The sequence below is a fragment of the Scyliorhinus canicula genome, chromosome 4 (assembly GCF_902713615.1).
Source record: "Scyliorhinus canicula chromosome 4, sScyCan1.1, whole genome shotgun sequence".
Lineage (NCBI taxonomy): Eukaryota > Metazoa > Chordata > Chondrichthyes > Carcharhiniformes > Scyliorhinidae > Scyliorhinus > Scyliorhinus canicula.
The window spans coordinates 95,407,236-95,426,257 of NC_052149.1; the positions used below are offsets into that span (position 1 = coordinate 95,407,236).

Here is a 19,022-nt window from a genome sequence, read left to right on the forward strand (position 1 = left end):
TTTTATTAAAAAAAATGACAACTTGTGGTGTCCCTCTCCTACTTGAGCGAGTAATTTTACTCAGAGCCGTTTTTAGTTATCTCTCTCTCTTCCACAACCTGACTTACTTGAATCATTTGACCTGGTAATAGACAGCCTTGTTTCATTTGCCATTTTAAAACACAATTGTTTCCCTATGTTTTTTTTTTGTCCCTGAAATATCTTTCATTTATTTTAAGTGGGCATTCTAGAGTCGTAAATAGACAATTGAAAAAATAGAGATCGTTGCAAAGCAATGCTGGTATAAACATACAATCTATAACTTCCTGAAAGAAGTCCGTGTTGTCGCGTTTATGTGTTGTGTATTTATTTCAGGCACTTTTCAGAGCATTAGTGCGTTTAGCTTGAATTATTTATCCTGATTTATTCCGTTTGTTTTTAATAAAAGGTGTTATGTCACTCCGTCTACTTTTTTTTGTATTATTACCGCATTTCTCTGGTTTTACACTGTTTTGGTCTTTCGTCCATTGGTAATGCATATAGACACAGCATGAGGAACTTATTTGATATCGTATTATAAGCGCCGAATGAAAGAAGGCTAAACTGAAAACGATCAAACAAACTGCTTTAATCACACAATTTTAATAAGATATCACAAAGGTTTGGTCCATAAATATTAAAGGGGAGAACGCGCCTGTACAATGGTTTCATTTTTAAAACAAAGTAACATCAACAATCTCATCAAACCACTTACTGTACTAATTATAAACACGAAGTTCAACAGAAGGACCTCGAATGTACTTAACATCGGGAATACCAGCTACTCCGAATCAGACAGTATCCACGGTTGCCTTTAAGGACATGTCCAACCGCCTTTTTTTGTTTTGTTTAAAAAAAACAGTTTTCCCATTTAAAAAGTTATCAGAAAAGGAGGTAACAATACAAAAAAAAACTCGTGAGGTGTCAGAAGGGCATTGATTATTTTTCTCTCTTCCAAAAAAAAACAAGGGAACACGAATCTACACCACGTCACAGACTTTCTTCAGATATATCATAAGGCACATGATAAAGCTGTGATGGATCCCACTCCAGAGAAGTAGACCCAGTACCATGTTTCGTTCTGCCGAAGAACGATTGTTTTAAAATATTGGCGAGTTTTATTTTAGTCATGTTGGTACCAGTACATAATGACAACAACGCGGTAGCCTGAACAGATGTTCACTGGTGAATGCGCATGAAATTAGCTCTACCAAAAAACAAAAACTTGTCTCCCTCTCCCTAAAGACAACCCTGCAGTTGGAGAGACAGTCATAATTGTGGTGGGTAAGTTTAGCAGAAGTAAAAAAAAATGTATGTTTACATGACCAGTGCCGAGGAAAACTGAAGTGTAAAGATTAACGGAGCTTTAAACTTTTTTTTAAATCTGGAAGCTTTTAGGAAAAAAAGTATAATTGGAGGCTGGAATTATATTCGAGCATGCGCAGTCACCACTGCACAGTCCATTGACATTTATTTTTTTGTAAACTGCTCTTTTTTTCTACTGCTGTAAACTAGAATTCGTCAATAAACAAAAAATATATATTCATATCAGTTATTTAACAAAATCATCCTACACAACAACAGGATTTGTTTTATTTTTGTCTTTTGTTTTGTTAATACTTCCCAGGGATTTTTTGTTTTGTTTTGTTCTGTTGTAAAGGAATCTGCTTAAAAATGTTAGAAAAGGTTCGTTAAGGTAGTTTGTGACGGACTCCCGGATTCGTGCACGTCCAGGTTAGTGGTCACAGATGTCACTACTGACAGAGTGGGATTGGTCAAGTCTGTTAAAGTGGTCGAAGTGCTGCTTGGACTTAGAGCGGCGCCGGACCTGTCGGCTGGGGGCGGGGCAGGAAGTGCTGTGCCATCAGGTTTATCAACACCCCCATTCTCCTGTCGTAAAAGGTTCCTTCTGAATTTGGCTCTTGCGTTTTGAAACCAAACCTGCAAACCAATCCCATGTAATCTTTTTACCGATTATTTGATCCTTTTTTTAAAAGCTAATCACAAACCACAAATTATCGCTATAGATATATATATATAGATATATAAAGATAAATAAAACAGCTCATACTATGCAGAATTAAATTGGCCAGCATTAAATGGATCGGGGAATGCTGACGCTGCACAATGCAAACAGAAACCGGTTACATTTTAATACCATTGACTTCTCCTGCACAAAACTAGGAACAAGTTCGAGAACACCACACACACACACACACACAAGGAACGGCTTCTTTAACGAGTTAGCAACTAAAATTATTAAAACTTTAAGATGAGTCTATTGAAGTCGTATGTTGCATCCACCAAAAACACATCATGGTAATTATGGTCTGCCGGTTTTGGAGGAATGCTTAGGCTGCTGGGCTGTTTCTCCCGCTTGCTCACTCAGTGACCAAGAAAAGAACGCAATGGAAAATGAAATCAATGATCGAGTTAATTCGGGCAATGGAAGGAAGGCTTGGCTGCTCTACTTGACATGGTTTTCCCATCCGGTGAAAATTAAAATCTCAGCCTCTACTCCCCAGTTGGGCGGGTGGACCATTTTACAATGCATTGGGTGTGACCGGCTATTTAAAATCAAGACTCAATTTTGAGATGTTTACTTGGGAGTGCGCTGATTGAAGTTGCATTTTTGCACCGAACGTTAAGAAGTCTGAAAAGTTGTCATTTTCGAAAAAATAAAATCGAGTTAAGTGATTAATTCTGAGTCGTGTATTTAAGGGCAAGGCAATGCAGTGTGTCGAGTCTTGATCTTCAGCTATCTATAGAAAAGTCTAAGATGTGATTCATCTGGTGATCAGGCGAGATGCTGATATATTTTCGAATTGCCACATAGACCATAATGTCTAACATGTATGCAATTCGAGAGTGGATGAAACATAGACTCTCCACTGTAAACCCTCGTGGTATACTACCCCCTTAACTGTTTCAGCTCTGGTTTAAAACTGGTTTGGATCTCCCAGTCTATCATGTCCAAGTGTCAGTGTTTCGAAATGAAAATATAGAGTTTTCTGATTCCATTAAGGGGGTGGGGGAGGGAGCAGAGGGTTTACAGTGCATAACATGATCTAGATAAATACGAACGCCTCTTACCTGCAAAACTCTTTTGGTGAGCCCAGTTTTTTGAGCAAGCTGTTTTAAATCTTTCGCATCTGGGTTATGATTTATGGCGAAGTAGGACTTCATGGTGCGAAGCTGGTGGTGTTTGAAGGAGGTGCGCATGCGCTTGGTTTTCTGGGTTGGCGGGTATGACTGCTGCTCCCTATCCAAATGGTCCGCGTCGTTCTCATTGCACCCTAGGATTTACAAATAGACCCATGCTGTTTGTTAATGATCTCTCACACCGGGGCAATAGGATTCCCCCCTTCACTGTTCACCCACGCGTCCTCTTCGCTAGAGGGCGCTAAACTCTCATCCCTGGAATGTGTGCTTCAATACACCAGATTTCTTTCCACACCAATTAGACCGGGTTTTGGGGGGGGGGGGGGGGGGGGTGGACTGCACAATATTTGAAATTCCTTATTAACGTCGCTTTCCACTATTCCCATAGAAACGATTACCAGCTCCCAGGAATTTCAACGCAAACTTTATTTTTAAAGCCCTCCTCAAAATATTACGTTACAAATAGTTTGAAGGCACACACACGCGAGAAAAAAAACATTGGCCTCTGTGTTTAGGTTCAGTAACATATTTGACACAAAACCCATGGGACGGATCGATGTCGGTGAGTATATTTGCCGCTTTTCATTCTAACTCGGTGCGACTGCCAGAGGTAAAAGTTTCGCAAATGGAGTCCACATTATTCCCACAATGAATACCTCGCCAGAGATCATTACGCTCGGGCACACTCATTCGTCTCAATAACCCTTCAGCAGTCTCAATAGTAAATCCAAGATATTTTGTTTAGAAATCGAAGGTAATTTTTCTGCCCGTTATGTTGTTACATCCGGGCAAAAACATTGTTTAAAATGTACACCGTTCATGTTGTGTTAAAGTAAACGCGACAACACATTTCTTTTTACCATTTTAAGCCGATGCTGTGGAATTATTGAATCATTAATGGCGTTTTATGCGAAGGTTTGGATCAAGGGCCGTTATATAATTTTACAATCCAGCAGGCAGGACAGTGACCCACACCGTTCACACCAACACAAGAACGTTCTGCACATTTTAGGCTGCACACTTTCTGAAACATGACCTTTGCTAGTGAACTTTCTGACCAGAGAAATCTTTGGATTTGTGTAAGTTCATTCAAAAAAAAACTTCTTGTATCCAAACCGACTTTTTTTTGGAGGCGGGGGTAGCATATTGTCCATCAACCCTGTCAAAGGCTGCAGGCAGGTAAACAGTTTACCACATTTTGTTAACGGTTATTCGGGATTATTGAATAGGACATATGAATTATAATTAAATCTTTTGATTCCTAATTTCCAAACCAAGGAAGTTACAGGTAAATTTTAAGAAATCCCGGTTACAGTCGTGTGAATTAGCAGGTACTACTTCACGTTTACAATCTGATCGAATAAACAACATGCCATTCAACAGTAACCGAGGCATGGACATTGTTCACACTTTAACATCCACATTTTCTCTCAGTAAAGGCAGCTTTTTTGTCAACGATTATGCACTTAGTACTAAATGTATAAACATATTTAAAGTTTGATAAATGCATTTTCATTAAAGCTGAAGGGAACGCTGAAGACTACATGGATATACACTAACGAGTGTACACAGTATGTTACCTCAAGGTGGGTCTACGGTAGGTTTTGAGTGCGATGGGGTGATTTATGCCTGACTGGAAACCAGGGATTCCTATGTCACGTCTAATTAACACAAAACAATTAACCTCTAGATTACGTGATTCCTCTTCCATTCATTTGAACATCAGAATCTCGGAATGCGCGCCAAACTGCTCCGAGGAATAACCGCAATTAAGAAACATCTACAAAAGGGACACAATGGACCAGCATGTAATTGGGCCCAGTGTGTAGAACGTCCACAAAGCATTTATTCTTTTTTCTTTTGAAAAATAGTAAAAAATCAAGTTGACTTATTTTTTTAAGAGATCTATGCAGAACAATTTTTTCCTGGAGTCACCAAATACGGGAAGTTAGTTTGTATGGCGGCCCGATTAGTCCAATCAAAACACTTAAGTGGGCCACAACTTTGAGGAATATTTTGAGTTAGGCCGTGGGACCATGCAGCCGACAGGAGCCTAACGATTCTAAATCTTAGCATGCATATTTTTCTTTGCAGCGTTATTTACGTTCTAGGTTCGCGGGACTTTTAAAACAACAGCGGAGAGTTTGCAAAAATCATTTCTGAATATCATTTAAGATCAGTAGTATCTGAATGGAATTTTAAAAGTAAATGAGAAAGAATTTCCAATGGATCATGGACACATTGGTCAACAGTTACCCTTTATGCTCGTATCTCAATACGCAGTCTTCCCTTCATCGATTATTTTTGTTACATTTTTTTAACAGTTTTTTGGTATTTTTTCCCCCACCTGGATTGTAAGTTGGGATATCAACTCCGAGGGCAGGGCTCTTTCTTTTCCTGGGGCGTCCTTTCTGGACAGTGCCTGTCCCGTTGAAATAAGGCAAACCGTGCCCCCCACTCTTTGCCGCCAGCTCGGTGTAGTTCAGCTGCGTGTGATAGTCTCCCTGCATCAGGGACTCGAAATGAACTCTGCAGTAAACCAAATTATCTTTCATGCCAAAGTGGTCGCCTGTGGTTAGTGTTTTGTTGCAAGTCGTACACGTGAAACAGCTCAAGTGATAGACTGAGTCCCTGGCTCGCATTACCATTTCCGAGGCGGATATTCCGAGATGGCAGCGGGAACAGCGTTGCACAGAAAACCTCCTGCAAAAACAAGAAACAAGGGCGCACAGCGTTTAGACATAGGCGCACCGTATATATATTGCTGGGCGAAATGCCCTGCCGTCAACAAAGTAAGTGTCAAAGGACAACAATCATATTGATCTATTAATATTTAATCACGGCTTACAACTTTTACTTCACATTTTGAACAACCTGGGCCACATCGACTGCAGTGAACTGGTGCTCGTGTTACTTGCACCGTAGTTGGATCAGTGGTAGATTCTGTTAGGTCCAACTAGATATCTGTAGCGTGAAAAGAGTGTCACCTCGAAGGGGTTTGAAGACACTTTGACCAATTCCAGCTAAGGCATCTTAAAGTGGCACGGAGAGCGATGACAACTTGAAGCTTCCTCACTAAAACTGGGGTTTACCATATTTCTGGCGAATAAGGAGGAAAGGCCGAATACCTGGTGGTGTCCGGCAAAATATCATTGGGGGGGGGGGGGGGGGGGGGGGGTGGGGGGGTGGGGGGGGGGGGGTTGGGGTGGAGGGACTGGGGGGGGGGGGGGGGGGTGGGGGGGGGGGGGGGGGGAGGACCAATAGTAGCTGATCTGTCCATTTTAAGAGAATTAATGACCACACTTATGATCGATGAAATATGGCAAAGTTGCTCTCAGAACTTGACGTTTGTCATAATAGCGCTAGCTTCGTCTCCACATCAGGAAACATGTGAAGGGCTCATTGGCATTAGTTGTCGTTTGTATCTCTAACTGTAACTGGCACAGTGTATTTTTTTTGGGGGGGGGGGGGGGGTCGATATCTAGTTTATTTCTATAAATCTCACCCTCAAAACGAAATCACACATTAGCAAACGTGCAGGAAAATATGTTATAGCTACATAATAAATGAGTTTCCAGTTCTAGTTTAAATTGCAGCTTCCTTCTCCTGGGTCCTGCACAGGCCGACAATGAGCTGTGCAAAAAAAGAATGGTGGGAAGGGGGGGGGGGGGGGGGGGGGAAGAGGGGTCCCACTGCAACCCAGCCAAACAACCGCGACCACTTCATGTCTATTTTAAGGGTGATTCGGAATTGTCCCCACAGTCTTAACAAGTGAAAGGCCCCAACTTCTGATCCGCTTTAAACGCGGAAAAAATAAGATAACTGGTTGGCCGGATTAAGCAGTAGATGTTTGGGAAATACATACGCCTCAACTGTAATGCAGCAGATACACAACACAACACTAATGTGGTCACTAACCCAAGTGGTGCGTTATCTCCCTTCTATTTACGTGCGCCCGAGTTAAGGGGGGGAGCGGAGGGAGGGGGGCGGAATGCACGCTTTATTTCGAGAAAGGAAATCAGGCGTGTGACTATGATTACCTGTAGTAATCTTCCTTACAGTAAATGGCTGCCATCCTGGCGAAACAAGTCAGTTCTGACTCCAGAGCGAGTTTACATTCACAGCACTTGAGACACCTTAGATGCCACTGCTTGTCTACTGCCAGCAGGTAATATCTGTCTGCTATTTTACCGCCACAGCCAGCGCACAAGGCGGGTTTATCCGGGTTCATAGAAGGCATGGGTCTGCAAAACAGAGTTTAAAAAACAACAAATAAAATCAACAACCAGGCCAATGTCAGTTTAAAAGTTCACCATATCAAATGTATAAACACAGGCTGCAGAAGGCTAAGAAAACAGGAGGGGGCGGGGCAAGATTTGTATCAAGCAAAATATTTTGCAGGTAAGGATTTTGGATGTGTTCATCTGCTGTTACCCGAAGATTCTCCCGCCCCCGCTCCAGCAACTTTCAGAACCCCGAGTTATCATATTTTACACTCTAGGTAGGAGCAAGTTCAAGTCATTCTGCTAAACGTTAATTAAAAAGAATAAGCCTAAAGTGCGCGCAACTCGTTTAAAGCGGGGAGTTCTTTCGCTGAAAGTTGACTAAATAACCGCGTCGTCAACGTACTCTCATCCCCCACCCTAAAATATTACTTTATTAGGATTGTAATTAATTGGTGCAATGTTGTTGCCAATCCGAAGAACGGACAATCGCGGCAGAAAGGTGTCAATTCACAAGGCGATTTGAAAAAAGTGTTTAATTGCAATATTTGAATTTCATTGTGTGTGGATACACCCCACCACCCCCACTCCCAGAGTAAATCTCTGTCAAACCCATTTCTCTCTCAGTCAGTGCGATGGATTAAAAATCAGGCCGTGGTGTATTGAATGGAACGGAGATATTTTCCCTGATTCCCCCCCAAAAAGTAAATGTGAATCGAATGGCTTAACATTTGCTTCTTTTAAACGCAGACCAGCAGTACTAAGCGGGTTCAATTTTGTGACAATAAGCGATTTTCATTTCATTTCTGGGGAACTGCTCAGGGGAAAGGGAGGAAGTTAGCGGTGTGTGTGTGTGTGTCTCCCAAGTCATTTGTTGTTGATGATGATTTCGTCTTACCGTTTCCCTTCCGTTCATCTGCACTCCTTTGGAGAGACGGGAATCCGTCTTGGATCGCCTTTCCATCTCCTCCATAATCCCCTGTATCTCGCCCCCAGAGATACCGTGGAAAAGCATAGCTGATTGACGGAAAGTACACGTGTCTTCCTCGGACCTGGCCCTTAGTACTTCCATACAGGCCCCAGCTTAAACCATGGGATATACTGCCACAAGACAATTAGAGAGAGAGAAAAAAAATAAAGTGCTAATCTCTAATGGGGGAAAAATACAACACGTCAAATTCTCCAGCGCGCGGGGGGAAATAGTCATTACTCGCTGCTGCTGGGGACCATACGGTGCCAAGCTTTCTGAGAGAGGGAATCCCTGCAGATTAGTTTTAAATAATGGGCAAACAATGATGTTAGGGTGATTTTAGCCGCATTCCCCTGACTCCTCAGCTCCAAGTCCTTGCTGATCCGATTGCAGCTTGCTGGCTGGGAGCACACAGTTTTGCCGATTTGCTGCAACCTCTCGCCAGGGCACAGTTGGATAATTTGGTAGGAGGAGTTGGATACACTGCCACCTAATCCTTTTCTTACAAAGGCCTGTCACAGGCTTTTCATTGGCTATTGACGGACGGTCAATGACAGCTCCAGGCGGATTCGATTTTCCAAATGTGGTTAGTTTATGCCACTTTCCGATTGGGCAAAAGGAGAAATGTGAGCTTCCTTTATCTCTCTCCAAAGCAACAGGTATTCTTCAATAGGATAATGGATTTCTCAAAAAAAAAACTTCGCTTTGTATAAATACCAACAAATTAACCTGCATAGGAAAACATCATTTTAGGCGAAAATGAAGGCAATTGGTTTTAAAGCAAGTTTGGGATTATATACACCCACCTCTCCTGCAACATTCCGCTACATTTTTATTTACAAAAAGACACATCAGGTCTAGTTGAAGTGTTTTATGATAACATCATTTCAAACTAATTTCCGGAAAGTCCTGTAATTGTTTGGGTAGACTCGGGAAATAAATGAATCGTCTCTGTTTGGCCGGGCAGTGTTTCTATTCCCACACAGCAACCCCGCTCCACGGCCATTAAAGCAGTCGCCTACCACCGTCTTCTCACTCCACTCACCCCCTCACTTCTCCTCTCACTCCCTCCTCCCTCCACACCTTCCTCCTCTCTCCCCACATTCCTCCTCCCTCCACACCTTCCTCCTCTCTCCCCACTCCGCTCCTCCTCCACACCTTCCTCCTCTCCACAACCTTCCTCCTCTCCACACCTTCCTCCTCTCCACACCTTCCTCCCCCTCCACACCTTCCTTCCACTCTCCCCACTCCCCTCCTCCCTCCACACCTTCCTCCTCCCTCCACTCCGCTCCTCCCTCCACACCTTCCTCCTCTCCACCACCTTCCTCCTCTCCACACCTTCCTCCTCCCTCCCCACCTTCCTCCTCCCTCCACACCTTCCTCCTCCCTCCCCCCTTCCTCCTCTCTCCCACCTCCCTCCCCACCTTCCTCCTCCCTCCCCACCTTCCTCCTCCCTCTCCACCTTCCTCCTCTCTCCACTCCCCTCCTCCCTCCCCACCTTCCTCCTCTCTCCACACTCTCCTCCCCCTCCACTCCCCTCCTCCCTCCACACCTTCCTCCACTCTCCCCACATTCCTCCTCTTTCCACTCCCCCTCCCCCTCCCCACCTTCTACCTCCCACCCCGCCTTCCTCCTCCCTCCCCACCTTCCTCCACGCCCTCCACCCTCCCCAACTTCCTCCTCCCTCCCCACCATCCCCTCCGCCTCCCCACCAGCCTCCTCCCCCCCTCCCCCCTCCTCCCCCCCAACGCCCCTCCTCCCCCCTCCCCCCCACTCCCCTCCTCCCCCTCCTCCCCCCTCCCCAACTTCCTCCTCCCTCCCCACCTTCCTCCTCCCTCCCCACCTTCCTCCTCCCTCCCCACCTTCCTCCTCCTCCACACCTTCCTCCTCCCTCCACACCTCCCTCCTCCCTCCCCACCTTCCTCCTCCCTCCACACCTTCCTCCTCCCTCCCCACCTTCCTCCTCCCACCCCACCTTCCTCCTCCCTCCCACACTTCCTCCTCCCTCCCCACTTTCCTCCTCCCTCCACACCTTCCTCCTCTCTCCCCACCTTCCTCCTCTCTCCACTCGCAGTGAAGCAACCACGATATTTACAGGCCAGTTGGGCCCAGAAATGAGTGCAGCGCCGCACTTCTCCGGCCTGCATTGCCCTGAAGATCAGTGTTGAATTGTATGTGATCGCACAGAGTCACAGCTCTGTTGTGAAAATCAGTCGCCAGCATGAGTGAGGGGGACCTCCAACCTCCCCTCCCCGAAATAAAAAAGTTTAGCACATCCAACATGTGGACATCAGCACATGGTTCACTCAGAACAAACTGCAGCATGGATTCCAAAAGTTAAACACCATCAAGGTAACCTTTAACTCAAGGTAAGTGTGAGATTTTACTGCGTGTGCAATTGTCTTTGCAATTCCACCCCATCCCCAATTAGTCTGTGACTATCGGGACTATCGGGATGTATTTATGGATACACGATATTTACTATATAAACATTTATAAGCGTAACTCTCAGAGATAGGAATGAACAGTTTGAGGAGCAGAATCTCTCTGCAAATGTCCGCAAATGTCTGCAATTCTGCAGTGAACCTATCCATTCTCAGCATCCTTTCACACTCTTCTCAGCGACTCGCAGTTTTGACGTTGAACAGAGCTATCTTAAAGGGGGGAGGTCATGTCCATGGTTAGCCTCTGCCTTTTGTTTTGTCTGTGCTGCTGCTCATTCAGCTCATGCTCACGAGAGTTTGCGCGCTTGCGTGAGAACGCACGTGCGTCTCAAGTCAATCGAAACTTTCCAAATTCCTCCCTTGAAATTACACGAGTCACACTCCCATTCTGTATCTACGGTGCATCTCGGTGGGCACAAGAGAGTTGCTCAAGCTTGTGTTCGTGCAGGCTAGTAGTGAGACACACCCTGACCCCAACATGGACAAAGGTCTTCAACATTGGGAACACCCTTGAGTTTGAACCTGCAGATGATTCTGCCAGAATGTGCGCCGCAATATTGGGGGGTGGTGACCACAAATCTGATTCGAGAATGAGAAACCTCAGTGGATCCCTGCTCCCAACCCACACCTATTTATTTTATCATTAATATTCAACATTTAACCTGCAACCTGGCGTCTCCGACCTATTTCGCTCAAATGCCATGATCTTGATGGAAGGACCCAATCTTAAGCCTATTCTAGTCTTAAACATACCTTCCGATTGGGAGAGGTGTTAAAATTCACATGGAGGGCTGCAAGGGCATGGGGAGGATGGGTGAAAGAATCTGGAACAGTAAATGTGGACGGCAGATGGATTTCAATACTCGCCTGGACCAGATAGTAGAGTATAAATGCAGACAGGAAAGCGTACAGCTTTCCAATTTGAATCTACCCCCTTCTTGTTGATTATATCTTATAACAGTTGCAATGACACCAAAACAGATGCTGTATATTTGGAATTGTAAAGGACCGCACTAAAATGTACAGAAGCGGTATTTTCGGTTTCTAGTTTATAATCACAACTGATGCACTTTCTGCAGGAAATGGGAATAAACGAAAATTAATCGTTTATTTGACCTTTTATTTACACCACCCCTTACCGCTGATTTGCGGTTTTGAACAATCTTATGCGTTTGGTTAACTGGCCAAATTATATTTTTTTGAAGGTACCTTAATACAATTTTAAAAAATTACTCGACTGAATGTGGATATTCCTCCGCCCTCCATTCACAATATCTAAAGCACATTTCTGAATGCGGACTAAATTACTTGTTTTTTTTAAAAGGCTCCAAAACGGTGACAGTTTTCTGATACGATTGACAGGGGAATACACACTGTCCAGAATTATAAAGGGGAACAGGCCGACCTCTGGTTAGATCCAGGCTGGATGTGCTCGTTGATAAGACCTAATCGAGCTCCGAGGAACTGCTAACTGTCTTTCAAAATGGTTTGGTATGTAACTAGAAATACGCCGGATGCCCATTCGCAAATGCACACTGGTTGCAAACAGCCAATCCTTATTTATCGGTACTGGGAATAATTCAATTTCGTCCCGAACGCCTTTGTCAAAGTCTGTCTATTACGGATGTCTGTCTGTATGTCTTTGTCTCTGTTTCTATCGTTGCCTCTCTCTGCCTCTCCCTCACACCCATATGCTTATTCTGATATACAGTTTAAACTAATTGGTTTAGAACAAATCCTCTGACAAGCTGTTTTCGCCCCAGTCTTGGCTGTGCCAGCTGCCGCGTGTTTGATCACACCTATAGCCCGATCTATATGGGGGGTTCCTGTCTATGGAGTTTCTCTTCTGAAATCCCTTGGGATCTCACATACAACGGTTAGATCGCGTGCAAACCATACAGATTAAATTTCCCAGCAAGATGCAAGCTCATAGTCAGCATCGTACCTGTAAATTAACTGACGCTCCCTCTTTGTCCCTTAGTTGCAGCTGTAAGATGAACATTTACGACATGGAGAAGCTTTTATTTTTAAACAGATTCAATTAGCAATGTGTGCTGCTTAGCGGGTATGTGCACCAGCCAGATTGCCAGAGTTTAGCTCATAAGGCACAATTTCATGTGAAAATGAAGTCAATCAAGTGAAATAAGCAGTGATTTGTTTGTTGCTGGCACGCTATAATATGTACAGCAGGGCTGTTATTTGCTGTAAGTAATGCAATTAGTCGTTTTGTACAGAAATCAATGGCTTATAAATAGAGCAGTGATAGTTCTACATGTGCGCAGAAATACTCTCAAGGAAATCCCCATTACCCTTGCGGATGTTTTCCACGTTGGTGTCACATGCTAACAGTTCTCAACAATGATTTTCATTGCTGTAATTTTGGAAAATGCAATTGCAAAGCAAGGGTCAGTCATTGCCACCGGGTCACCGTTTACACAGAAATCTCAGCACCAGGAATTAAAGCACATCTCACTGCTGTTATTATCCATATGATCCATTGAAAATCAAATGCAAAACAAGAGGAAAAGTACATCTCGAACTGAAGTGATTTTGTGACAGGGCTAACGTTATCTGTAAATCTGTTAATGGTCACTGCAAATTGTCTGGGGGGGGGGGGGGGGGTCTGACTACATAACACGTTCTCGCCCCCAGCATATTGTTATGTGATCTCATAGCACACAATGTTATCCAATAGTATCACGCCTAATATGCTGTGGATGAGCATTGCTCCAGAATTAAGCTGCTGTCTGAGGTTACAACCGAATGGCCCCGTCCACGCAGCCCCAACTTCAGAGCTCCTTGACACAGGGATCAGTTTTAAATGCTGAGTCGATTTAACCAAAGCGTTTTTGTTTTTTGTGCCGCCCCGGTTCGTGCGCAAGTTTGGCACAAGTGGCCATTTTATGAGGCAGTTTCTGATAGATTTCGGTTCTGTTCCTCCCGCTCGCAGGCGGACACGGGTAGAACAGAATAAAGTGCGCGTACGCAAATGTTATTCTCAGGTAATAAACCCAACCAATAGGAGACCAGTAAATTCAACTAATGAGTGCGTGTTTAACTCTAATTAACAACTATCTAATGAGGACCTTATGCAAATTCAAACAAACATTAAACATCAGGATCTTGTGTACGTCTGAAGGCGAGTTATCTTTCACGCACACTGACATGCTCTCGCCGCTTTATTGATGTGGAATTGCTTTAACAGAATGGCAGTTTTATACTCCGGGAGTCGTTCTTTCTCCTTTCTCTAATCGCAGCTATATAAGGTGTCCTACAGCTGTAAACACTTTCTAAACCCAGTGCCTCGGCATAATGAATTGATGCCGAAGTCTTCTATCTGTGCATCCCGACCTGGCGGATAAAAGCTCAAACATAACCCAAGCTCCATTGAATGAATTCAATTAACAGGCTCTGAAGTTGGAGTACTTTCTTTCCATTTGTTGGATAATGCACTTCCTCTGGTTCTATGCAAACCTGCAGGTGCATAAGAGCTGAGGAGCTATTTTTCCATTTGAGGGGTAAAAAACGGTGTTAAATTTACATATCTATCTCTGCTCAATGGCACTATTACCAGTAATTGGTCGGCTACAATAACATAACTCAAAAATGGCTAAACCCATACATCTGTATTCATTTAATTAATTATGTGATCTCTTGGTCCGCTCCATCAGGCACAGTAAGGTGCACGGGGTGATGAGCTGCTGACAAGGAGAGCAGATTTTTTTGCAATCCTGGGAGCGAACAATGCTAAAATTACAACGTTTTAAAATGCGACTTATCTTGCTTCCATTTATCGATATCTTCCATTTAATTTGCAGTTTACCCTTGCACGTTCTTATTACACAACAGAGTGATACAAATTAAAGTGTACTGGCGTCAATGGCAGCACGTTGTTACAACACGTGGGCTGATAATGCTCGCTGCTCGAATTCTTAATCAACAGCTTTCGGGCATTGTCTTAGCGGCGGAGATCAGGCAGCTACATTACAGAGGACGGAATCCACTCAATTATTAGTGAATTACACCATTTCCTGTTACTGCAGCACTTTGTGGAGTTAAAACATGCAGGGGGAAAAGAAGTTACAAACGCATTAAGCGCGATCTGAGTGTTGTACCGGTCATCTCTGTAATCCTTTTTGAAAGCTATAGTTCATTGTAAGTATCACGGGGTCCTTGTAAATGTTTTTTAAAAAATGAGCTTATCAAATTTAGCGTTTTCCTAAGTTTGTTTAGAACACATTTGTCACCCTTTGCCGATTTTATTTGTTTCACTTTGATTAATATTGTCTGCCCTGGTTAAATGGAAAACAGAATTCGGGGTGTGGAGAGAGAATCAACTTTATTCCGTCGGAAATGAACATTTTGGGTGGTTGCAAACCATACGATTTCAGGACATACACTGCAATAACAGACACCTACATGGAATGTACACACACTTTGAATTTGTTAATTAAAATGTGAAAGTTGCGGTTGTACCTGCAGATATTAACATCCGAATTCATCATCATCCGTATAAGTCTAGGTTAAATGATTTAATCGTAAATTGGAAATTAAACTAAAATTAAAAAGTCAGTCCCTAACATTTTAAATGCTCTTCTTTGGAATCCTAGTTAGCCTTTGTTATCCAAATTATTTTTGAGTGACTGTGTATATATTTACTGTATATAATTAGCATGGTATTTATGTTCAAGGATGCGCATTCTTGGCCTTCGGCTACCGAATAAGCCTATTATGGCGTGAACGATTTTTAGTATATAATTATCATGTTTCCAGGAAAGGCAGTCAATTTGGTTTTTTGCCCAGTACCATTGTCTAAAGTTAATATTTTAATGTAATGTTCACCACCCAAAGGTCCCACCGGATAGCCTTATAATTCAATTCCGAATGATTGAATACCAAGTAGGGAAGTAACAATATCTAGATAGAGTCTAAAATGGTCAACTGCCAGCGCAATTGGTTCGTAATCAGGGTAAAATAAGTTTCGATTGTAATCTTCACGTAAGATACATTACAAGCGATAATTTAGAGTGCAGGTAGAAACATGTCATTTCAGAAGCGTTGTCACAGATGATTCGGCAAAACCAAGTTCCGGAGGCAAGAGGCTGTTGTCCAGGGTGTGAAGAGAAAGCTCATTAAGTAACAGGTGAATCCGCCAGAGCAGCGGATCTCTGATTTCAGCAATTACAACATGATAAAGGGCTCAAAGGATTTACAGACAAACAAAAGTTGAAATTGCTCTGTGGGCCTTGAATGTGAAAAATTGGATCAAGATTTGTTTTTTAAAAAAAGGATAAAATAGCACCCACATATATTGGCTGGAGTGTTCAGCCGAAAGCGCTATTCTTGGGAACGATGTTTCATCTTCACTTGGATTGGATTCTGCTGAAGAGCAGGTTGATGCCGTGCCTGATAAACGCTCGGGCAAAAAAAACAAGGCCAAAATGGAAGAGCTATCTCGACACAAAGGCTAAATGTGGTGCCATATTTAAGTATGGGCCTGGCACACACTTCATACATTTCAAAGAATCATTACCATAACTGTCCGAGCCTTTGAGCTGCCACAGTGGTGTACAGTTTCTGGAAGTGCGCTTTTTTCTAACTGTTATGGGCTTCCAATTTGCTTTAAGCTGCAACTATATATAGTGCCCTGCGGAGTGTTAAACAATGTTTGGACTATTAACCATAGCCCCCACACCACTCCCTCAACCAACCCCAATCCACGCACTCCGCTAAAAAAAAACCCTGCAAGCACGATGTTACAGCTAATCACAGCGAATGTTTAGTTTGGTGCCATCGTGATCTCGGTCAATCCTTCAACTTACGTTACCTTTCAAGTTACTAACTATAAAATGATGCAATTCATTAAACAATCAGAGCAGGAACATTCGGAAATCTGCTAAATAGAAAAATACTGAAAAAAATAATGTATCCATAGTATGTATTTTCAGAACAATATTAAATGTTCCCCTCACAGCTCCGCCAAAACCATGAAATATTTCCCTTTCCCATTGCTGAGGGCCATGATTTGATTGCTTGCATGCGTTAGCATAGTACAGTGTAAAAACAATACGTACGCTCTCAGGTAATGTAAGGTTTCTAGATTTAAGGCCATTTTTGAAAATTACCAATTTGATGGAAAAACATGATTTTTTAAAAAAACCTTGGGCGTTCCTCAGCTCCATGTGTGATCGAAGGATAATTTAAAGTAACATCCGACGAAGTTGATAGGAGAAAAGACCGAGTTTTGTTTTAGCCCATCCCTATTAATACCATCCCTCACCTCGTTTATAAAGAGCTCAAATTATTTATGGAGTATTCGGTGTAATAAAGAATCCTCTTCTCTTTAAACTCAGCCCCATGAAAAGCACGGGCATTCAGAATTCCATGGGCTCATTCACACCACAGACACAGCTTTAGGTCGGAAGATGCGCACAATTACACTCCGGCGTTGGAAACAGGTGAATAGCTGGGTGTTCTTCACAATACCTGCTATTAATCAAGAACCCGACACAATTCGGCGTCTCCAAGCTCTCGGGAATCTGAATGGCGTTGCTAGGCAATTCAAATGGGTAAATATTAATGCCCTTTGTTAAGAAAGCACCAAGTGTGCTCTACAGTAAGGCTGGCTTCCAATTCCGTTTCGCAATAATGTCACCAGCATGGATACATCGGCAAAATCTCACAAGTGGAACTTACCTTCACCTTCCCGGGTTCGGTTCCAGCATGAAAATGGAGGGCGGGTGTTGGAAAGCTGGTCCTGGGATGGAGTCGGTGGGAATTATCCTGTCACGGCTCAGGGTTGAGCTTGAGCCTCGCGAGCGGGTTGCTCCTGTTAATTAAAATAAAAGAGCCGCTTGTTAAGGACGTTCCCGCAATTGAGCCCGCAGTCTGAACGCTGGGCTCAATATATAACTGACGTGGAAGGTGCGATCCCTGACCCGCCTCCAGCACAACCACCAGCTTTTTCATTATTTATTGACCTGTACCAAATCCACATACACAAAGAAAATAGAACTGCCAGGAGAGGAATTCGGTTCCGAAATGTGTTCTTTAAAAAAAAATTCGGCGTTTCCACCTTCAATTTATTTTTGCATCTTACAGATACTTTCCAGCACAATCGACTGCTAAATGATTATCTATCTAATTTGTTCAGCCTATTATCACAAAAGTTCCGTTGGAGACTGTGTTTCCACAATCCAGCGGTTGTCGAAGATGACATCTTTTTATTCGGCGAATTTCACAGCATTTCTGACATGCACGACTCTCCCATTTTTGTGTGAAAGTGTCATTTTTTTTGTTTTTACCGCGTCTCATGTGTTGAACAATTATTTACGCCTTGCTGCCAAGACACTGAAACTGATCATGACTTGTTACATACGTGAATATCATGTTTTTGTTTCGATGTAGACCCGTTCTCCAGTTCGATTCGCATATCCAGTTAATCAATAACGAGCCAGGTTTAATATTTGACCGTAAAGAAAGTGATACCAACATCGAGTTGTTGCTGGAGCCAACAGTGATTAACTCTGATACATTTACCGGCACACAGACTGATAGATATATTACATCAATTGCATTTGACGCGATATTAACCAGAAGTATTCAAGTGCTCTAATGTATTGATGAAGTTCTTGTTCATTATTCTCGTCACATTTGCTGGGAGTACTTTTAATATATATATATATATATATATGTATATATACTCGTTTCAGACAATACTCGGCATCCTTGTGTATTATTTAAGAAAGGATGTTCTTTATTTTCAATGAATTCGGTGCGATTCATACTGATGAAAGTATTGGCGGTATTGACCGCAGGACAACAAATCCCGGCCTGGGCAGCCATCAAATTAGATGCAAAAATGATTTCAATAAGATCGTATTCAAGGTGGTGCAGCATTGTGCAACGATCCGTGTTGTCTATTCAAACGACAAACCGGGATTTTTTAATAGACTGTATTTGCTTTCTCATGAAAGGAAACCCTTTGCCCATTCGAATGCCAGCCAAATCTTCCTCCTGAGCTCCGAACATGAACGGTTTAGTGTAGGTGCATTCACGTGACACCACGCCTCACATCTACATTCACCAAGTTACGAACTGGCGGTGTCATTAACCTGCAAATCCTCAGCAAAGTCACGGGCATCTCTCTACCAAACTGTCTGACGACGAAGGGCTATCGTCAGGAGGCCCAATGCTCCCAACACT

At 43.2% G+C, this 19,022-nt stretch overlaps 1 protein-coding gene across 7 annotated transcripts in view; it reads right to left on the reverse strand.

The window, feature by feature from the left end:
• The window catches only part of LOC119964821 (LIM/homeobox protein Lhx9), a 58,962-nt gene that overhangs the window by 945 nt on the left and 38,995 nt on the right, over positions 1 to 19,022 (reverse strand). The window contains exons 1-6 of one of the 7 annotated variants that reach the window (XM_038794852.1): positions 17,514 to 17,686; positions 8,302 to 8,504; positions 7,221 to 7,424; positions 5,528 to 5,883; positions 3,112 to 3,314; positions 606 to 1,959 (exon numbers count right to left, since the gene is read on the reverse strand). In XM_038794852.1, coding sequence (XP_038650780.1) covers positions 1,696 to 1,959; positions 3,112 to 3,314; positions 5,528 to 5,883; positions 7,221 to 7,420 — 1,023 coding nt within the window. In that variant the 5' untranslated portion in view covers positions 7,421 to 7,424; positions 8,302 to 8,504; positions 17,514 to 17,686 and the 3' untranslated portion in view covers positions 606 to 1,695. Of the gene's footprint in view, positions 1 to 605; positions 1,960 to 3,111; positions 3,315 to 5,527; positions 5,884 to 7,220; positions 7,425 to 8,291; positions 8,853 to 17,513; positions 17,687 to 19,022 lie in introns of those variants that run through there. The other 6 variants (XM_038794853.1, XM_038794855.1, XM_038794851.1 and 3 more) reach the window with 6 other exon arrangements.